The 20423-nt window shown below is 45.1% G+C and overlaps 1 protein-coding gene across 2 annotated transcripts in view; it reads right to left on the bottom strand.

Moving 5' to 3' along the window:
• KPNA6 (karyopherin subunit alpha 6) overlaps positions 1-15330 on the bottom strand; it is a 52387-nt gene extending 37057 nt beyond the window's left edge. The window contains exon 1 of one of the 2 annotated variants that reach the window (XM_066375719.1): positions 15197-15330. In XM_066375719.1, the coding sequence (XP_066231816.1) occupies positions 15197-15303 (107 nt within the window). In that variant the 5' untranslated portion in view covers positions 15304-15330. Of the gene's footprint in view, positions 1-15181 lie in introns of both variants that reach the window. The other variant, XM_066375717.1, reaches the window with a different exon arrangement.
• Between the last annotated feature and the right edge of the window lie 5093 nt (positions 15331-20423).

The following is a 20423-nucleotide window of genomic DNA, read 5'->3' as shown; positions in this document are numbered from 1 at the left end:
TAAAATCAATTAAAAAAATTTTTTTTAAGAATCAAGAAGCCAGAATTAAAAAAATTTTTTTTAAACATTATTTATTCATTTTAGAGAGAGGAAAGATAAGAGAGAGAGAGAGAGAGAAAAAGAAGGGGGTGGAGGAGCAGAAAGTATCAACTCCCATATGTACCTTGACCAGACAAGCCCTGGGTTTCAAACCAGTGATCTCAGCGTTCCAGGTTGATGCTTTATCGACTGCGCCACCACAGGTCAGGCCCAATAAGCCAGAATTTAAAAAACAACCATCTCTCTACCATTTACCTCACCCCAAGATGAGCAATTCCAATCATGTCTCATTAGACAATTACTGCCTCTTTGGAAAACAACTGCTGCCTGACTTGTGGCAGCACAGTCAAGTGTGGACCTGGAACGTTGCTAGATGGTCATGACTTGGGGACTTTCCCTTGACTAATTGCTGGATCTTGAAGTCATACAAGATTGGCCTATGCATGCCTGTTATGTCTCATGAATGTTTTTTATGTTTGATCCTCAGTGTGTGACATCAGCGTTGGTAATTAAATTTATAGCCTGACCAGGTGGTGGTGCAGTGGATAGAGCGTCGGACTGGGATGCAGAAGGACCCAGGTTCGAGACCCCGAGGTCGCCAGCTTGAGCGCGGGCTCATCTGGCTTGAGCAAAGAGCTCACCAGCTTAGACCCAAGGTCGCTGGCTCCAGCAGGGGGTTACTCGGTCTGCTGAAGGCCCACGGTCAAGGCACATGTGAGAAAGCAATCAATGAACAACTAAGAAGTCACAACGCGCAACGAGAAACTGATGATTGATGCTTCTCATCTCTCTCCGTTCCTGTCTGTCTGTCCCTGTCTATCTCTGCCTCTGTAAAAAAAAAAAAAAAAAAAGTTTATATTTTATTAATTCTAAAAATTTTTCTTTATTGATTCAATTAGAGAGAGAGGAAGGTAGAAAGACAGAAATATCTGTTTCTGTATGTGCCCTGACCAGGGATCAAACTGGTAACCTTTGCATATAGGGACAATGCTCCAACCAACCAAGCCAGCTGGCCAAAGCAATATTGATTTTGCTACTGTTTTGCTTTTGCTGGAAAATAAACAGCCTGAATGATTTAAAATTTTGATTACATTGTTTTCTATTTACAAATGCTAATTTTTATATGCAATTTGATACAATATAATTTATCTAAGAAATTATATTATAAATTACTCAGCAAATACAGCTATAAAGTAGTTAACTGCAAATGGCTTTCCAATTTAACTTTTTTTGTGTATATGAGAGACAGAGACAGAGGGGCAGACAGGGACAGACAGACAGGAAGGGAGAGAGATGAGAAGCATCAATTCTTCGTTGTGGCACCTTAGTTGTTCATTGATTGCTTTCTCATGTTGCCTTGACTGGGGGCAAGGGGATGGTTCCAGCAGAGCGAGTGACCCCTTGCTCAAGCCAGCAACCTTAGGCTTCAAGCCAGCAACCTTTGGGCTCAAGCCAGCAATCATGGGGTTCTATCTATGATCCCATGCTCAAGCCAGCGACCCTGCACTGAAGCTGGTGAGCCCATGCTCAAGCTGGCAGCCTCCAGGTTTCGAACCTCGGTCCTCCACATTCCAGGCCAATGCTCTATTCACTGCACCACCACCTGGTCAGGAAACTTTTTTTTTTTTTAGGCAACTGTTTTTTCATTAAATTTTTTTTTCCATCTATGAAACAGAGAAATAGCAGCTCACTGACTCACTTAGCTGTTACATTTAGTTGTGTATTCATTAATTGCTTCTCCTACTGCCCTGACTGGGGGGGGGGGTGTCACACCCATGACCTCAGGCGCACTGGGTTGATGCTTTATCCACTGAACCACCCTAGCCAGGGCCAATTTAATTTGTAACATAAACATTTTGTTTAGTCATTCTTAACTTTAAACTGACTAAAAACTAAGTTCTATGCTTTCTTTATATATAAAGATATACTTACCATACATAAAATGTCTAAAAAGCCACCTTAGGAGGGTAACAATGAAAGAAAAGGCTGAGAAATGCTGATATAATGGATTAGGGATCTGTCCAATATCTTTTTAGCTTTTCAACCAGAAAGTTGGAAGACATCCTTAACAATTAACTAACTCCTTTTCCCTAATCCCCATATCCAATCACTAAAAATGGACAGCTTGCCCTGCTGGGTAATTCAGTTGGTTAAGAGTGTCATGTCAACTTGCCAAGGTTGTGAGGGCACATACAAGAATCAACCAGTGAGCCTGACCTGTGGTGGTGCAGTGAATAAAAGCATCAACCTGGAATGCTAAGGTCGCCAGTTCAAAACCCTGGACTTGCCTGGTCAAGGCACATATGGGAGTTGATGCTTCCTGCTCTTCCCCCATTCTCTCTCTCTCTCCTTTCTCTAAAATTGAATGAATGAATGAATAAATAAATGAATGAATAAATGAATAAATGAAAAGAAACCTAGCTTTAAGGCACATATGGGAGTTGATAAATGAAAAAGAAACCTAGCTTTAAGGCACATATGGGAGTTGATGTTTCCTGCTCTTTCCTCCCTTCTCTCTTTGCTTAAAAAGAAAAAATCAACCAATGATGGCATAAATAGGTGAAACAACAACTGATGTTTCTCTTTCTAAAAAGCAATAAACAACAAAAAAAGTTTTTTTAATGGGCATCTTTATTTCCTATTATTTCTGGACTCTCTTTTTCTCTGTTCCCACTACCATTGCCCTAATTCAGATCTTCATGATCTCTTGCCTTTTTAAGAGCCTATTTAACCTGTTCCTTCTTTCTTTACTCCAAACTTCCTGAAATAGTTTGCCTCTCTTCTCTCATTTCATAGCCCATTCCAATTTACTTCCATGCCATTAAAACTTTTTGTGAAAGCCACTAATCATGTGCATGATGCTAAGACTTACCTTTATTACAGATGTGTGTTTATAATTGCCAGTATTAATAGGCATATATATATATATGCCTATTTTATATACACACACATACACGTATATATAGTGCTTATCAATACTGGCAATTTTGGTCAGATAGCCAGATTTTCTTTCTTTCAAAAAATGTATTTATTGATTTTAGTGAGAGGAAGGGGGAGGAAGAATGGAGGGAGGGAGATAGCAGAAGGGAGGGAGAGAGCAAGAGAGAGACAGTGAGAGAGAGAGAAACATCAACCTGTTCCTATATATGCTCTGGGAAGGTACCGAACTGGCAACCTCTTGGCTTCAGGGCGACACTCTAACCAACCCAGCTATCTAGCCAGGGCCAGATGGCCAGGTTTTCCTGAAGGAAGTCTGAGAGTTATATCAAGTAGGTGAGGATACTGGCTCACTCACATTAAATATACTACATCATATTGTAGTTTGTGTGCCTAGTTATAATAAGATTTATAAGTTATCTAGTTTTAACTAAATTAACACACAAAATTGTTAAGTGGTTTAGCATCCTAACAAAAAACTGAATGGAAGGCAATGTTAATAATGTAAGCATAAAAGGAACAGAAAAACCCAGCAGAGCTGGAGTCTCTGGAAGTATGAATTCCTAAGTACCAAAATTCTACCTGCCACACCACAATAAAACAAAATAATATAATAACCAGCTAATCAGAATTAAGTCAGCCCCAAAATTTAAAATTATCTAGAACAGTGGTTGGCAAACTCATTAGTCAACAGAACCAAATATCAACAGTAAAACGATTGAAATTCTTTTTGAGAGCCAAATTTTTTTTTTCTGCTCAAGTCTTGAGGTAGAATTTTTTTTTTTTCTTTCAGGGACAGAGAGAGAGTCAGAGAGAGGGATAGACAGGGACAGACAGGAATGGAGAGAGATGAGAAGCATCAATCATCAGTTTTTTGTTGCAACATAGTTGTTCATTGATTGCTTTCTCATATGTGCCTTGACCACGGGCCTTCAGCGGACCGAGTAATCCCTTGCTCGAGCCAGCGGCCTTCGGTCTAAGTTGATGAGCTTTTTGCTTAAGCCAGATGAGCCTGCGCTCAAGCTGGCGACCTCGGGGTCTCGAACCTAGGTCCTCCGCATCCCAGACCGACGCTCTATCCATTGCGCCACCACCTGGTCAGGCGAGAGCCAAATTTTTTAAACTTAAACTATATAGGTAGGTACATAGTTATTAACTTAATTAGGGTACTCCTAAGCTGGCCAAAGAGCCACACTCAAAGGGGCAAAGAGCTGCATCTGGCTTGCAAGCCACAGTTTGCTAACCACTGATCTAGAAGACTACTTAAAAGATGGACTTATAGCCATGGCCAAGTAGCTCAGTAGGTTAGCACTGTCTCAATACACTAAGGCAGTGGTTCTCAAAGTGTGCGCCCTAGAAGATTTCCAGGTGTGCCCTATGGTATTCCAGAGAAATATGTGCCTGTTGGGGACCAAAAAACCAACAGGGTTTTTGGAATTTAGATTTTTGGGGGACAGAGGTGTGGGGAATTGGCTGTAACTGACAGTCTGCCCAACCCCCTACCTCACTTGCCTGATTAGGTTGCAGAAGGCTGTTAAGCTGTGGTGCTGAATTGTTTACACTACCCCCCATGTTCCCTGGAAAGACTGGAGACAAGTTTCTTCTATCCTTTGTTTGGTGTAAAGTTAAGATGATATGTATGGTGGGGGTTTTCTGCACTTGGTAAAATTCTTGTGTTGCCTTGGAAACATGATCAAAGATCTCATTGCTTTGCTAATGGCCCACATTGCCCTATAAATAAAGCAAGATGCTGTTTTGGGGTACACTTTGTTCTTGCCAGCAGCAATTACAGGGCCCTCCTGACCCCGTATTTTCTAAATTCCACACCGTTCCCACTCAGGACCTGGAATTACTAGCTGTGCTTGTTTGCGGCATGTGCCCAGATATAAAAATAAATATAGTTACTCTATTACACCATTTCATTACGAAATACTGCTCTTTTTGTTAACACATCATTATTATATTTATTATTAACACACATTATATGATTTTTAGATAAATACATCCAAATAAAATGGGTAGATTTTTCCAAAAGAAGCGTGATATTGAAGAATCTGATTCTGGAAGTGAGCAAAAGTTAAGTGTAAATAAAATAGGACTTGAAGGCTGACAGGCAGAATTTAATTTATAGCATTTTCCATCACTTAACACTGAACAATACAATTGAATTAGAAACCCATTCATAGAAGTTTCAAGTGATTTTGGTTTAACATTAACAGAAGAAGAAGAACTGGCAGCTATATCCACTGATCGTATACTGATGATTAAACATAAGGAATTGTCTCTTGAAGCCTTTTGGATTTCTATAAAAGAAGAATATGTGGCAATATCTAAAAAACTTTGAACATTTTACAATTTTCAACATCTTATTTACGTGAATTAGGATTTTTTACCCTCAACACAACTAAGAATAAAAAGAGAGGAATTCTTCAATGTATTGACGAAGAAATGAGAGCTTACCTTTCAAATATATGCCCAAACATTGATGAAATCGCTAGGACACATCAGGCTCATGCTTCTCATAAACACAAGAATGAAAAAACTTAACACATTCGCTCGGGGGCCTGCCGAATTTACTAAATCTTACTAAGAATGTATCAATATATATATAAAAAGGTAACTTTTTATCATTTTTTAAATTTTTAACCCCTTTTTTATAAATTCTAAAAAGCATAACAAAAAATGTAACATAAAAATGTTTTTAAATGTCAGAATAAATTTAATTTTGTCATATTTATTTTAATTACCATAAAAGCACACTTGGACTTTATATTTTTCTTTAATATTTGACTTAATTATCGTAACATATTGCTCAGAAATTTGTATATAGTGTGCCTACAATTATTTGTAGGATTTTAAATGCGCCCCTATTTCAAAAAGTTTGAGAACCACTGCATTAAGGTTGCAGGTCTGATTTCCTGGTCAGAGCACATATAAGAAATCAACCTCTTGACCAGGCAGTGGTGCAATGGGTAGAGCATCGGACTGGGATGCGGAAGACCCAGATTTGAAACCCCGAGGTCACCAGCTTGACTGCGGGCTCATCTACTTTGAGCAAGGCTCACCAGCTTGAGCCCAGGGTTGCTGGCTTGAGCAAGGGGTCACTTGGTCTGCTGTAGCCCTCCTCCCGCAGTCAAGGCACATATGAGAAAGCAATCAGGCCCTGGCCGGTTGGCTCAGTGGTAGAGCGTCGGCCTGGCGTGCGGAAGTCCCGAGTTCGATTCCCAGCCAGGGCACACAGGAGAGGCGCCCATCTGCTTCTCCGCCCCTCCCCCTCTCCTTCCTCTCTGTCTCTCTCTTCCCCTTCCGCAGCCGAAGCTGCATTGGAGCAAAAGATGGCCCAGGCACTGGGGATGGCTCCTTGGCCTCTGCCCCAGGCGCTAGAGTGGCTCTGGTCGCGACAGAGCGAGGCCCCGGAGGGGCAGAGCATCACCCCCTGGTGGGCAGAGCGTCGCCCCTGGTGGGCGTGCTGGGTGAATCCCGGTCAGGCGCATGCGGGAGTCTGTCTGACTGTCTCTCCCGTTTCCAGCTTCAGAAAAATACAAAAAAAAAAAAAAAAAAAAAAAAAAATTAAAAGAAAAAAAGAGAAAGCCAGAAGAAAACTCAGTAACATTTTAAAATGTTAACTTGTAATATTTACAAATGTTTAATCTAATAATATCATATGAAAATTCAAATTGCCAACTTTAAGGGGGTGAAGGGTTGTGGGAAGGGATGGGAAATTCTGCAGTAAGGCACTACTAGACCTACATTTCCTCATGGCAACAACTGCAGGGAGCTCAGTAGACTGTAAGAAACTCTCTAGTTGGCTGGCTTTCCTGTCCATTTGATTAATTTCACTCAATTACCCACTATAATTTAAATTCTGGGGATTTCAACAGAAAGATAGACTTTTGTCTATTTTGTTCACCACTGTATTTCCAGGGCCTTAAAACAGTTCCTGGCACATAGTAAGCATTCAACAAACATTTGCTGAAATTAGTAACTGATGCCTGTCTGGTCCCTAAAACTAAGACCGGGTCCCCAAACTACGGCCCGCGGGCAGCATGCAGCCCCCTGAGGTCATTTATCCGGCTCGGCCGCACTTCCGGAAGGGGCACCTCTTTCATTGGTGGTCAGTGAGAGGAGTATAGTTCCCATTGAAATACTGGTCAGTTTGTTGATTTAAATTTACTTGTTCTCTTTTTTTTTTTTAATTTTATTTATTCATTTTAGAGAGGAGAGAGAGAGACAGAGAGGGAGAGAGAGAGGAGAGAGAGAAGGTGGGGAGGAGCTGGAAGCATCAACTCCCATATGTGCCTTGCCCAGGGTTTTGAACTGGCGACCTCAGCATTTCCAGGTCGACGCTTTATCCACTGCGCCACCACAGATCAGGCTTGTTCTTTATTTTAAATATTGTATTTGTTCCCGTTTTGTTTTTTTACTTTAAAATAAGATATGTGCAGTGTGCATAGGGATTTGTTCATAGTTTGGCCCTCCAACGGTCTGAGGGACAGTGAACCGGCCCCCTGTGTAAAAAGTTTGGGGACCCCTGAACTAGGAGTTTTTGACAAGCATTTATAATGTTTCTGCCTTCTCCTGAAAGACAAACTGATTAATCTTGATGTTTAGCAGGGCCTCACACATAGTAAGAACTTTGTTCACTAAGTGATTAAGAGCAATTAGTTGTTATGTATCAAGTACTTATTTTGTTAAATACCATGTGAAAATGTTTTACATGCATTAGCTCATTTAATCCCCTAAACTCCAATGAAGTAGACAGTATTATCCCTATTTTAAAGATGAGGCTCTGGAGATTAACTTCTTGAAGAATTAACTATACTGTATTACAGAATGAAATAACTGTAACACAAGAATGAATACAAAAAGGGCTATAGGAAAAGCAAGAACAAAGTGCTACAGAATTCAGGTACACTTACAGTTTGGATGGCATAAAATATTTGGGAAAGGTTCATGAAGGAGGTAGCATTTAAACTAGATCTTCAAAATTTCCACAGGAAAAGTACAAAGGAAGTAGTCTGAGTGGAATGCAGGATATGTAGATGTTAAATGGAATAAGATTACTAAAGTCAATAGGAAGGTCTTGAATATCACACCGTATGGGTATGACTTTATTCTGTAGATAATAAGGAATATGAGCCTGACCAGGCAGTGGTACAGTGGATAGAGTGTTGGACTGGGATGCAGAAGACCCAGGTTCGAGACCTGAGGTCGCCAGCTTGAGCGCGGGCTCATCTGGTTTGAGCAAAGCTCACTAGCTTGGACCCAAGGTCGCTGGCCCGAGCAAGGGGTTACTTGGTCTGCTGAAGGCCCACGGTCAAGGCACATATGAGAAAGCAATCAATGAATAACTAAGGTGTCGCAACGAAAAAACTGATGATTGATGCCTTTCATCTCTCTCCGTTCCTGTTTGTCCCTGTCTATCCCTCTCTCTGACTCTCTGTCTGTAAAAAAAAAGAAATAAATAGGCCCTGGCCAGTTGGCTCAGTGGTAGAGCGTCGGCCTGGCGTGCAGGAGTCCCGGGTTCAATTCCCGGCCAGGGCACACAGGAGAGGCGCCCATCTGCTTCTCCACCCCTCCCCCTCTCCTTCCTTTCTGTCTTTCTCTTCCCATCCCACAGCCGAGGCTCCATTGGAGCAAAGTTGGCCCGGGTGCTGAGGATGGCTCTGTGGCCTCTGCCTCAGGCGCTAGAATGGCTCTGGTTGCAACAGAGCGACGCCCCAGATGGGCAGAGCATCGCCCCCTGGTGGACATGCCGGGTGGATCCTGGTCTGGTGCATGCGGGAGGGAGTCTGACTGCTACCCTGTTTCCAGCTTCAGAAAAATACATAAAAAAAAAGAAATAAATAAAAATAAAGGAATATAGGCCTGACCTGTGGTGGCACAGTGGATAAAGAGTCGACCTGGGGCCCTGGCCAGTTGGCTCAGTGGTAGAGCGTCGACCTGGCGTGCAGAAGTCCCGGGTTTGATTCCCGGCCAGGGCACACAGGAGAAGCGCCCATCTGCTTCTCCACCCCTCCCCCTCTCCTTCCTCTCTGTCTCTCTTCCCCTCCTGCAGCGAGAGGCTCCATTGGAGCAAAGATGGCCCGGGCGCTGGGGATGGCTCCTTGGCCTCTGCCCCAGGCACTGGAGTGGCTCTGGTCGCAACAGAGCAACGCCCCGGAGGGGCAGAGCATCACCCCCTGGTGGGCGTGCCGGGTGGATCCCGGTCGGGCGCACGCGGGGCGGGAGTCTGTCTGACTGTCTCTCCCCGTTTCAAGCTTCAGAAAAATACAAAAAAAAAAAAAAAAAAGTCGACCTGGAACTGCTGAGGCTGCCGGTTCGAAACCCTGGGCTTGCCTGGTCAAGGCACATATGGGAGTTGATGCTTCCAGCTCCTCCCTACTTCTCTCTGTCTCTCTCTCCTCTCTCCCTCTCTGTCTCTCTCTCTCCCTCTCTAAAAATGAATAAATTAAAAAAATTTTTTTAATAAATAAATAAATAAAGGAATATGAGAAGGTTCCTAAACTAAGCGGGAGAATGACAAGATGGGATGAGCATTTTAGTAATGTAGATGCAGCAGAATTGGTATTGGGTAGAGAAGCTATAGAAGAGATTTGGAGGAGCTTCTTAAGTTATAACACCTTTACAGTTTACAATATTTCTTTTTTTTGACAGAGACAGAGAGAGAGTCAGAGAGAGGGACAGATAGGAACAGACAGACAGGAACGGAGAGAGATGAGAAGCATCGATTCTTCGTTGCAGCACCTTAGTTGCTCACTGATTGCTTTCTCATATGTGCCTTGACCGGGGGACTCCAGCAGACCAAGTAACCCCTTGCTCAAGCCAGCGACCTTGCACTCAAGCTGGTGAGCTTTGCTCAAACCAGATGAACCCGCGCTCAAGCTGGCGACCTTGGGGTTTTGAACCTGGGTCCTCCGTGTCCCAGTCCGACGCTCTATCCATTGCACCACTGCCTGGTCAGGCAGTTTACAATATTTTTTGACATCTAGTAATTCACTGGATTTTTACTAACAACATTAATAAAAAGCATTATCCATATTTTCCCTTTGAGGAGCCTGAGACTCAGAAAGGTTGAAGACCACAGAATTAATACCCTTTCTGGAACTATGTCATGAGAAAAACCCAAAGCAATTTCGGGAAGACCGCAGTAACAGGATCACACAGTGTCCAACGAATGCCAGAAAGGAAAGAAGAGTAAGAAACCATTGATAGATATGGTTTCTATCTTATGCCCTAATGACTGGCCCAATGGTCTCACCATTAACAAAAAGGCAGAAAAAGCAGGCCAAAAGGAGGAGTGAGTTTGATGTTCCTCAGCAACTTAGATGGTGCTTGATGGTTTAGTGTCTTCTCTGCAAGTATCATATTTTCTCATGTATAAGACGCATCTTAATTTTGGGCCTCGAAATTTGGAAAAAAATTACATAGAGTTATTGAACTCAAGTTTTATTCATCATAAAATTCATACAACTCCTCATCAAGTGCAAAAAAGCGGGAAATGCAAGTTAAAAAAGAAACTACAACCACTGTATAAGACGCACCCAGTTTTTAGACTCCAATTTTTTGGAAAAGGGTGGGGAAATATGATAGCTACCTCTGACTTTTTATAAGTTACTGAAACTCCCTATGCTTCAATTTCCTCAACTAAAACATTAAAGTCTGAGAAGTATTTTTCTTTTCTTTGTATGTTTCCGAAGTTAGAAGCTAGGAGGCAGTCAGACAGACTCCAGCATGAGCCCACTTGGGATGCACCTGGCATGCCCACCAGGGGGTGATGCTCTGCCTATCTGGGCCGTTACTCCATTGCAGCTAGAGCCATTCTAGCTCCTGAGGTAGAGGCCATGGTGCCGTCCTCAGTGTCCGGGCCAACTTTGCTACAATGGAGCGTTGGCTGCGAGAGGGGAACAGAGATAGAGAGGAAGGAGAGGGGGAAGGGTGGAGAAGCAGATGGGCGCTGACTGGGAATCAAACCTGGGACTTCCACACGCCAGGCTGACGTTCCACCACTGAGCCAACCAGCCAGGGCCCTTTATCCTTTTTTTTTTTTTTTTTTTTTTTTTTTTCCATTTTTCTGAAGCTGGAAACGGGGAGAGACAGTCAGACAGACTCCCGCATGCGCCCGACCGGGATCCACCCGGCACGCCCACCATGGGGCGACGCTCTGCCCACCAGGGGGCGATGCTCTGCCCATCCTGGGCGTCGCCATATTGCGACCAGAGCCACTCTAGCGCCTGGGGCAGAGGCCACAGAGCCATCCCCAGCGCCCGGGCCATCTTCGCTCCAATGGAGCCTTGGCTGCGGGAGGGGAAGAGAGAGACAGAGAGGAAAGTGCGGCGGAGGGGTGGAGAAGCAAATGGGCGCTTCTCCTGTGTGCCCTGGCCGGGAATCGAACCCGGGTCCTCTGCACGCTAGGCCGACGCTCTACCGCTGAGCCAACCGGCCAGGGCCCTTTATCCTTTTTTTAAAATTATTATTGAGCCTGACCAGGTGGCGGCGCAGTGAATAGAGCGTCGGACTGGGATGCAGAAGGACCCAGGTTCAAGACCCCGAGGTTGCCAGCTTGAGTGTGGGCTCATCTGGCTTGAGCCCCCCCCCCCCAAAAAAAAAAAAAAGAAAGCTCACCAGCTTGGACTCAAGGTCGTTGGCTCAAGCAAGAGATTACTCGGTCTGCTGAAGACCCATGGTCAAGGCACATATGAAAAAGCAATCAATGAACAACTAAGGAGTCCCAACGAAAAACTGATGATTGATGCTTCTCATCTCTCTCCGTTCCTGTCTGTCCCTATCTATCCCTCTCTCTGACTCTCTCTCTGTCCCTGTAAAAAAAATAATAAATTAAAAAAAAATAAAAAGAAATTATTATTGAGAGAAGAGGTGGCAGAGACAGACTCTCACATGCACCCTGACCCAGATCCAGCTTGCAAGTCCCCTATTGGGCGATGCTCTGCCCATCTGGGGCCACTGCTCTATTGCTCAGCAACTGAGCACCTGAGGCAAGGTGCCATCCTCAGCATCTGGGGCCAACTTGCTCAAACCAATTGAGCCCTGGCTTTGAGAGGAAAAGAGAGAGAAAAGGAGAGAAAGAAAGAAAGAGAGAGAGAGAGAGAGAGAGAGAGAGAGAGAAGGGGATGGGGAGAGAATGGAGAAACAGAAGGTTGCTTCTCCTGTGTGCCCTGACCAGAAATCGAACCTGGGATTTCTATATGCCGGGCTAATGCTCTACCACTGAGCCAACCAACCAGGATCCTTTATTCCTTCTTTTTAAGTGAAAGGAGGGGAAACAGTGAGACAGACTCCTGCATGTGCCTCAACTGGGATCCACCCAGCAACCTGTCTGGGGCCAATGTTCGAATAAACTGAGCTATTTCTCGTGCCTAAGGCTGACACTCAGAGTCACTGGCTGTGGGAGGGAAAGAGGGAGAGAGGGGAAAGACGGAGGGGAAGAGAAGCAGATGGTTGCTTCTCATGTGTGCCCTGACCGAGAATTGAACCTGGGATGTCTATTCACAGGGCTGACACTATATCCACTGAGCCAGCCTGCCAGGGCCAAGAGTCTGAGAATTAAATAAGTCAATATTACAGTACTTAGCCACTTAAATGTTAGACATTTAGACCTAAAAAAAATTATATATATATAATAATTTTTATATATATAAAAAATTATATATATATAATAATATATATATGGCCCTAGCCAGATAACTCAGTCGGTTAGTGTCATCCCAATATGCAAAGGTTGCTGGTTTGAGCCTGTCAGGGCACATACAGAAACAAATAAATGTTACTCTCTCTGTCTCTCTTTCTCTTCCTCTCTCTCTAAATCAATTAAAAGGAAAAAAAAAAAAAAAGGAGAGAAAGAAAAAAACCCTGCCTGGCCTATGGTGGCACAGAGGATAAAGTATCGACTCGGAATGGTGAGGTCGCCGGCTCAAAACCCTGGGCTTGCCCAGTCAAGGTACATATGGGAGTTGATGGTTCTTGCCCTCCCCCTTTTCTCTCTTTGTCTTGTCTCCAAAATGAGTAAGTCTTAAAAAAATAAAAAAAGAACTGAGTAAATCACTTACCAAATTTATTTCACCCAACTTAATAAACTAAACAGTAGCTCCTTCCCTTTGAGGCACCCAGTGTTCCCAAAATTAAAGGCCAATACAAAATCTATAGTATTAAAGACCCTAAAAATTGTCATTGATACAAAAAACTATAGTTACAAAGAAAGGCCTATCAGTCTTAATGGAAGAGTCTGAAAACCAGAGTACTTAAGAGAAAGGAACTAACATCATTAAAAGTGGAAAAGAATCTGACCAGGTGGTGGTGCAGATGATAGAGCATCGGACTGGGATGCAGAGGACTCAGGTTTGAAACCCTGAGGTCGCTGGCTTGAGCAAGGGGTTGCTCACTCTGCTGTAGCCTACCCCCGCCCCCGTCAAGGCACATAGGAGAAATCAATCAATGAACAACTAAGGAGCCACAATGAAGAACTGATGCTTCTCATCTCTCTTCTTTCCTGTCTGTCTGTCCCTATCTCTCTCTCTCTCTCTCTCTCTCTCTCTCTCTCTCACACACACACACACACACACACACACACACACACACAGAGTTTAAGTGGAAAAAATCCATTCTGATATTTACAGAGCTCTTACTAGGCTTCAACACTGTGTTACACCTTTTGTTTTTAAACACCTTGATAACACTACCTCCTCCCTTCTTTCTAGAAATAAGGAAATAAAGGCTCAAAAAGAAAAATAACATTTATTAAGGTTACACTAGATGCTTTCCATATGTATTACTGCATTCAACATCTAAGACTTCTCTGGATAAGAGAGCCAGGAAGCGGCAGGCAGGATTAGAATGCTAGATTTGATTCTACAGTCACTGTCTTGCAGCTCAAGTGGGGAATCATTTTTCTCAGGATCAGGGATCTTACAAAACTCATTATAGAGTCTCATTTAGCTCCCTCCCCCCCCACACACACAAAAACATCTGGTGTTAGCATTCAATTTGCAGTTTTTCAGTTTCATTCAGACTAAAGATTTCAAAGTGGGCCCACTAGCAAAAAAGCAAAACAAAACAAAACAAAACACTTTTACCTTTACAACTTTGCCTGGGTTAAAAGTTTTCTTTTCCCCTTTTCCAGTTCTACCACTAGGGACCAGGCTATAAACTAGGATTCTAGAGTAATCATCCTGTTTTAGGCACTGTATGACCTTGGATAAATTACCTTACTTCTCTCTAAGCCTCAGTTTTCTTATCTGTAAAATAGGGGTAACAGTAGTATCTATCTGATTCGGTTGTGCACATTAAATAAAATGCGACATGTAAAGCACTCAGAACAGTACCTATACATAGTAAGTGCTTAGCAAATCTAATATATGCATACTTTTTTTTTGCTGGAGAAGAAATACCACTGATGTTTCTGTCCTTAAGTCCAAAGGCTTTGCCATTGTATTCTCCCTGAGAACAAGCCTTACCAGCCGGAGTCCCTTAAGAAAGAGCAACAGGTCGCTCCTTTCCTCCTAATCAGGGCCGAGCCCAGAACCCTGAAGTCCTCGACCTACATATGATCACAAGGTCTTGGCCTTTGGCCTTCTACCACTACGAAGGCTGTCACTCTGAGCCCCACCGAACCACCCCACTTCCGTCTCGGCTCGGGAAGTTCTCCCAGCCTTCAGCTGCCCAGGCTGTCTTTGGCACGGCTGCCCTTGGTTACGGGGCCTGGAGCTAGCTCTCCTGGCGTCCCCTCACCAGCGGACTCTCTACCCGCGACGTAAGTAGGATTACGATCAGGGGAGCCACTGAATATGATCAAGATGCGCGTCGGTCAAACGCACGCCTGGAGGAGGCTCCTTTGGCGCCGCCCGGGCCTGCGGCGGGGAGCCCGTCCCCCTAGCACCAACCTCAGCGGCGCAGGCCAGAGGATTGGCCCCTTTCTAGCCCCGGGGAATGCTTGGGCTCCGGCCCAAGGACACCACGTGGGGGCTCCAGGCGTGGCAACGTTCCCGGAACCAGCCCCCGAAGACTGCACCCCGCATGGGCCCTAGCCCAGCCCCAAACGGGTCTGAGCGGCACTCCCGGCCTGGCTCCCCCCAAGATCTATTTGGAGGGGCTCAGACATCCTCTGCAGATTGGAGACAGGCTGTCGTCAGACCCCAAGCCCTGACACTGCCTCGACTGGAGTCCCCAGTTGTCTGGTTTCTTTACTCACCCATCCCGGCTGCGCTCGCTCCTACTTGGCGGCGGCAGCGGCGGCAGCTTCAGCGGTAGCTTCAGCAGACAATATGGCGGCTCTAAAGGACGGCAGCCGGAAACGGACAAACAACTTGACATTCAACGCCGGGAAGAAATGCGCTCTCGGTTCTACAGTCTAGTTTACACAGAAGAGCGCACTTAAAGAGACCGCAACTACTAAAGGCAAGGAGAAGGGATGGAATATGAAAGGGATGGGTGGAGAGAGATTGGGAGAGACCTACTAAAGAAAGCATGCCTAGGAGTTTTCAGCTTTTTCTGTCTGTTTCCTTTTTCTCCCAGAAAGTAATTCTTTCAGAGTTAAAGCCAATCATAGACCCTGAACTGGCTATTAATGAGGACTAACTTGGAGAGGGGAAGTGACTTGATCAAGGATACAGAGATAAGGCAATGAAGAAGTCAAGAGTAAACAGGATTACAATCTTATTGGGAGATAAAAAGTAGAGAAATTGGAAAAGTGCAGTGTTTTGTAGTTAACAGAGCTATTTCACTTATTATCACAGCAAACTCTCTGAGGGTAGGGGTAGGTTCTCTATTCTTCATCTCTATTTCCAACACCCAGTACAGTATCTGGCACATGGTATGTGCTCCATAAATAATTGTGGGGTTTTTGTTTGTTTTTCAGTGACAGAGACAAAGAGACAGAAAGAGGAACAGACAGGAAGGGAGAGAGCTGAGAAGCATCAATTCTTTTTTTATTTATTTATTTTTTTTATTTATTCAATTTAGAGGAGAGAGAGAGAGAGGAGAGGAGAGGAACAGGAAGCGTCAACTCCCACTCGTGCCCCGACCAGGCAAGCCCAGGGCCTCGAACTGGCGACCTCAGCATTGCAGGTCAATGCCTGACCCACTGCGCCACCACAGGCCAGGCGAAGCATCAGTTCTTCATTGTGGCACCTTAGTTGTTCATTGATTGATTTCTTATATGTGCCTCAAGGGGAGATACTGCAGCTTAGCCAGTGACCTCTTGCTCAAGCCAGTGACTTTGGGCTCAAGCCAGGGACCTTGGGCTTAAAGCCAGTGACTCTGCGGTTCTCATATCTATGATCTTGCACTCAATCTGGCAGCCTTGGTGTTTTAAACCTGGGTCCTCTGCTTTACAGGCCAATGCTCTATCCACTGTACCACCACCTGGTTGGGCCATAAATAAATGTTGAATAAATAAACAAATGAATAGACCTGTGAGTTACATAAAGTATGGGAAATTATCTCCCTTTTTAGAGATGAGAAAATTGAAACTATTAGTATTCATGTGCCTTTTGAGTCATGGAATTTATGGCTAGTACACATTTGGCCTCTCTTTTTTGCATGACAAACCAGTTCTCCTGTTCCTCACCTCAACAACAAAGGAAAACTATGACTTCAAGTCACTGGTCCCAAGAGGAAGCTGTCTTTTAGAAGCAGAAGGAAGGACCTTAGCTTCCAGGTCCCGTCACAACAAATTGCCAACTCTAGTTGTGTGTCTTGTCAGTTAAGGCAGGGGTCTCAAACTCAACTCAGCATGTGGGCTGCAGAGCAAGATCACAGCCGTTAGGCGGCCGCACTAGGTCTACAAAAGGCAACTGTTACGCAACACTTTTCTCACTGCAGTTGAAAACAAAAAAAAATCAGTACAACAAGCACAATCGTACATGCAGTTTACTCAGTGTCACAAAACGACCAGAAACTGTAGTTCGCATCACAACTGCTGTTAACTAAGCTAATATCTAGCTAGGATGCTAGAGAAATGAAAAATACAAGTAGGCCCCTAGGCTTACTTAATTTTATCCAAAATATTTTGAACTTCGTGGATTAGTCTGCGGGCTGCACAAAATTGTTCGGTGGGCCACGGGCTGCGAGTTTGAGACCCCTGGGTTAGGGGGTCCAGGAACAGCTGGGACCTGGTGCCTCTGGGCCTGTGGCTAGGCTTCTACAAACAACCATTGTGATTTAAGCTCCCCTAATAATTGTCAGGTCTCTCCCCAATGTAAGCTTTTCCTGGCATTCCTGAAAATGTAAACTTTTTGCTACATTTCAAAGTAAAGGCCAGGAAGCCATTAAGAGAGAATAGCAAGCAAATTAACTACAACTTTACAGTGGGGGATGAGAATGTTCTGTTTCAAGCCCTTCCTCCTCCTCCTTTGGGCCTGCACCAGTTTTCAGATGGCATCAAAGTAGTCATTTTATCTATCAATAATAAACCACCTTTTGGTATACTGCTTTTTATACTTAAAACCAGGGGCCGGGAACCTATGGCTTGCAAGCCAGATGTGGCTCTTTTGATGGCTGCATCTGGCTCAGAGACAAATCTTAAAAAAAAAAAAGTTAAAAATATAAAATATTCTCATGTATTACAATTCATTCATTTCCTACCGCCCATGTTCAGGGTTGCGGGTGGCTGGAGCCAATCATAGCTGTCCTCCGGGACAACACCAAGTTTTTGGGTTTTTTTTAATTTTTTTTTTTTTTTTTTTTTTTTTAATTTTTCTGAAGCTGGAAACAGGGAGAGACAGTCAGACAGACTCCCACATGCGCCCGACCGGGATCCACCCGGCACGCCCACCAGGGGGCAACGCTCTGCCCACCAGGGGGCGATGCTCTGCCCCTCCGGGGCGTCGCTCTGCCAGACCAGAGCCACTCTAGCGCCTGAGGCAGAGGCCACAGAGCCATCCCCAGCGCCCGGGCCATCTTTGCTCCAATGGGGCCTTGGCTGTGGGAGGGGAAGAGAGAGACAGAGGAAAGCGCGGCGGAGGGGTGGAGAAGTAAATGGGCGCTTCTCCTGTGTGCCCTGGCCAGGAATCGAACCCGGGTCCTCCGCATGCTAGGCCGACGCTCTACCGCTGAGCCAACCGGCCAGGGCCACCAAGTTTTTATTGGATAATGCTTAACGTACACGGGTTGTTGTATGGCTCTCAGGGAATTACATTTTAAACTATGTGGCGTTCATGGCTCTCTCAGCCAAAAAGGTTCCCAACCCCTGCTTATAACGGTCATTAGAGCAGAGAACCGGTTGTTAAATTATTTAAATTCCACTACTGGTTTTGATCCCCAGTCAGGGGCACATATAGGACTCAACCCCATGGTTGCTAGCTTAAAGCCCAAGGTTGCTGGCTTGAGCAAGGGGTCACTGACTCGGTTGGAGTTCCCCAGCCCCTCATCAAGGCTTGTATGAGAAACAATCAATGAACAACTAAAGTGCTGCAACTACCAGTTGATGCTTCTGTCTCTGCCTCTCACAAAAAAAAACAAAAAACAAAGCAATCCTCTTTTTCAGAGCCCTTGGAGGCATAACCACCCTTAAGGGATCACATGATCTTAACTACTTGTACCTTTTTTTTCCTACCTTCAGGTACTCTTCTTTGTGTCCCCTCCTTAATTCCAAATGCATGAAAGAAACCGCAGAACTGCCATTCTGAGGAGCTTCCCAGCATTATTGCCAGTTTTGGCTCAAATGAACTTAAAAAAAAAATGTTTTTATTGATTTTGAAAATAAAGAAACATTGATTTGTTGTTCCACTTAGTTATGCACTCATTCATTGATTCTCGAATGCCCTGACCAGGGACTGAACCCACAATCTTAGCGTTTTGGAACAACACTCTAACCAACTGAGCTACTGGCAGAGCTCTAATAAACTTTTTTTTTTTTTTTGTATTTTTCTGAAGTTGGAAACGGGGAGGCAGTCAGACAGACCCCTGCATGCGCCAGACCAGGATCCACCCGGCACACCCACCAGGCAGCGATGCTCTGCCCCAGGGGCGTCGCTCTGTTGCGACCAGAGCCACTCCAGCGCCTGGGGCAGAGGCCAAGGAGCCATCCCCAGTGCCCGAGCCATCTTTGCTCCAATGGAGCATCGCTGTGGGAGGGGAAGAGAGAGACAGAGAGGAAGGAGAGGGGGAGGGATGGAGAAGCAGATGGGCGCTTCTGTGTGCCCTGGCCGGGAATCGAACCCGGGACTTCTGCACGTCAGGACGATGCTCTACCACTGAGCCAACCGGCCAGGGCTAGGTTTAGATATTCTTATGTTGTCAGTATTAGTATCTTCCTCAAGTTTGTATCTATCTGTCCTAGGTCCTAGCACTGTACCTGCCTCAACAGAGGTTCCAAAAATTTTTGTTGCAGTACCTGTCGCCCATACACCTCTGTGGACTCATGTGCATATCCTGCGGCCAAAAAGCGCTCAGGGAACACAGGCAGGCTAGATGAGCAGCTATGACTGTCTCCTCTCCTCCCAGCCCTGAGCTATGCCACGCAGGAACCAGGAGGCTCTCCAAGAAGCTTTGTTTCTACTCTTAGCACTCAGCCTTGCTCACAGACCCTCTAGGCCAGGGGTAGTCAGTCAACCTTTTTTTTTTTGTATTTTTCTGAAGCTGGAAACGGGGAGAGACAGTCAGACAGACTCCCGCATATGCCCGACCGGGATCCACCCGGCACGCCCACCAGGGGTGACGCTCTGCCCACCAGGGGGCGATGCTCTGCCCCTCCGGGCGTTGCTCTGCCAAGACCAGAGCCACTCTAGCGCCTGGGGCAGAGGCCAAGGAGCCATCCCCAGCGCCCGGGCCATCTTTGCTCCAATGGAGCCTTGGCTGCGGGAGGGGAAGAGAGAGACAAAGAGGAAGGAGGGGGGGGTGGGGGGTGGAGAAGCAAATGGGCGCTTCTCCTATGTGCCCTGGCCGGGAATCGAACCCGGGTCCCCCGCACACCAGGCCGACGCTCTACCGCTGAGCCAACCGGCCAGGGCTAGTCAACCTTTTTATACCTTCCGCCCACTTTTGTATCTCTGTTAGTAGTAAAATGTTCTAACCACCCACCGGTTCCATAGTAATGGTGATTTATAAAGTAGGGAAGTAACTTTACTTTATAAATTTTATAAAGCAGAGTCACAGCAAGTTAAAGCATATAAGAATAATTACTTACCAAAAAAAAAGAATAATTACTTACCAAGTACTTTATGTCGGATTTTCGCTGTTTGGCAGAAAAATATAAAACAACTTACTATATAGTTAAATCTATCTTTTTTTTTTTTTTTGTATTTTTCTGAAGCTGGAAACAGGGAGGCAGTCAGACAAACTCCCGCATGTGCCCGGGCGGGATCCACCTGGCATGCCCACCATGGGGCGTTGCAACCGGAGCCAGTCTAGCACCTGAGGCAGAGGCCATGGAGCCATCCCCAGCGCCCGGGCCATCTTTGCTCTAATGGAGCCTTGGCTGCAGGAGGGGAAGA

Source organism: Saccopteryx leptura, chromosome 3, assembly GCF_036850995.1.
Source record: "Saccopteryx leptura isolate mSacLep1 chromosome 3, mSacLep1_pri_phased_curated, whole genome shotgun sequence".
NCBI classification, from domain to species: Eukaryota; Metazoa; Chordata; class Mammalia; order Chiroptera; family Emballonuridae; genus Saccopteryx; species Saccopteryx leptura.
This window is presented reverse-complemented; position numbering and strand designations above follow the sequence as displayed.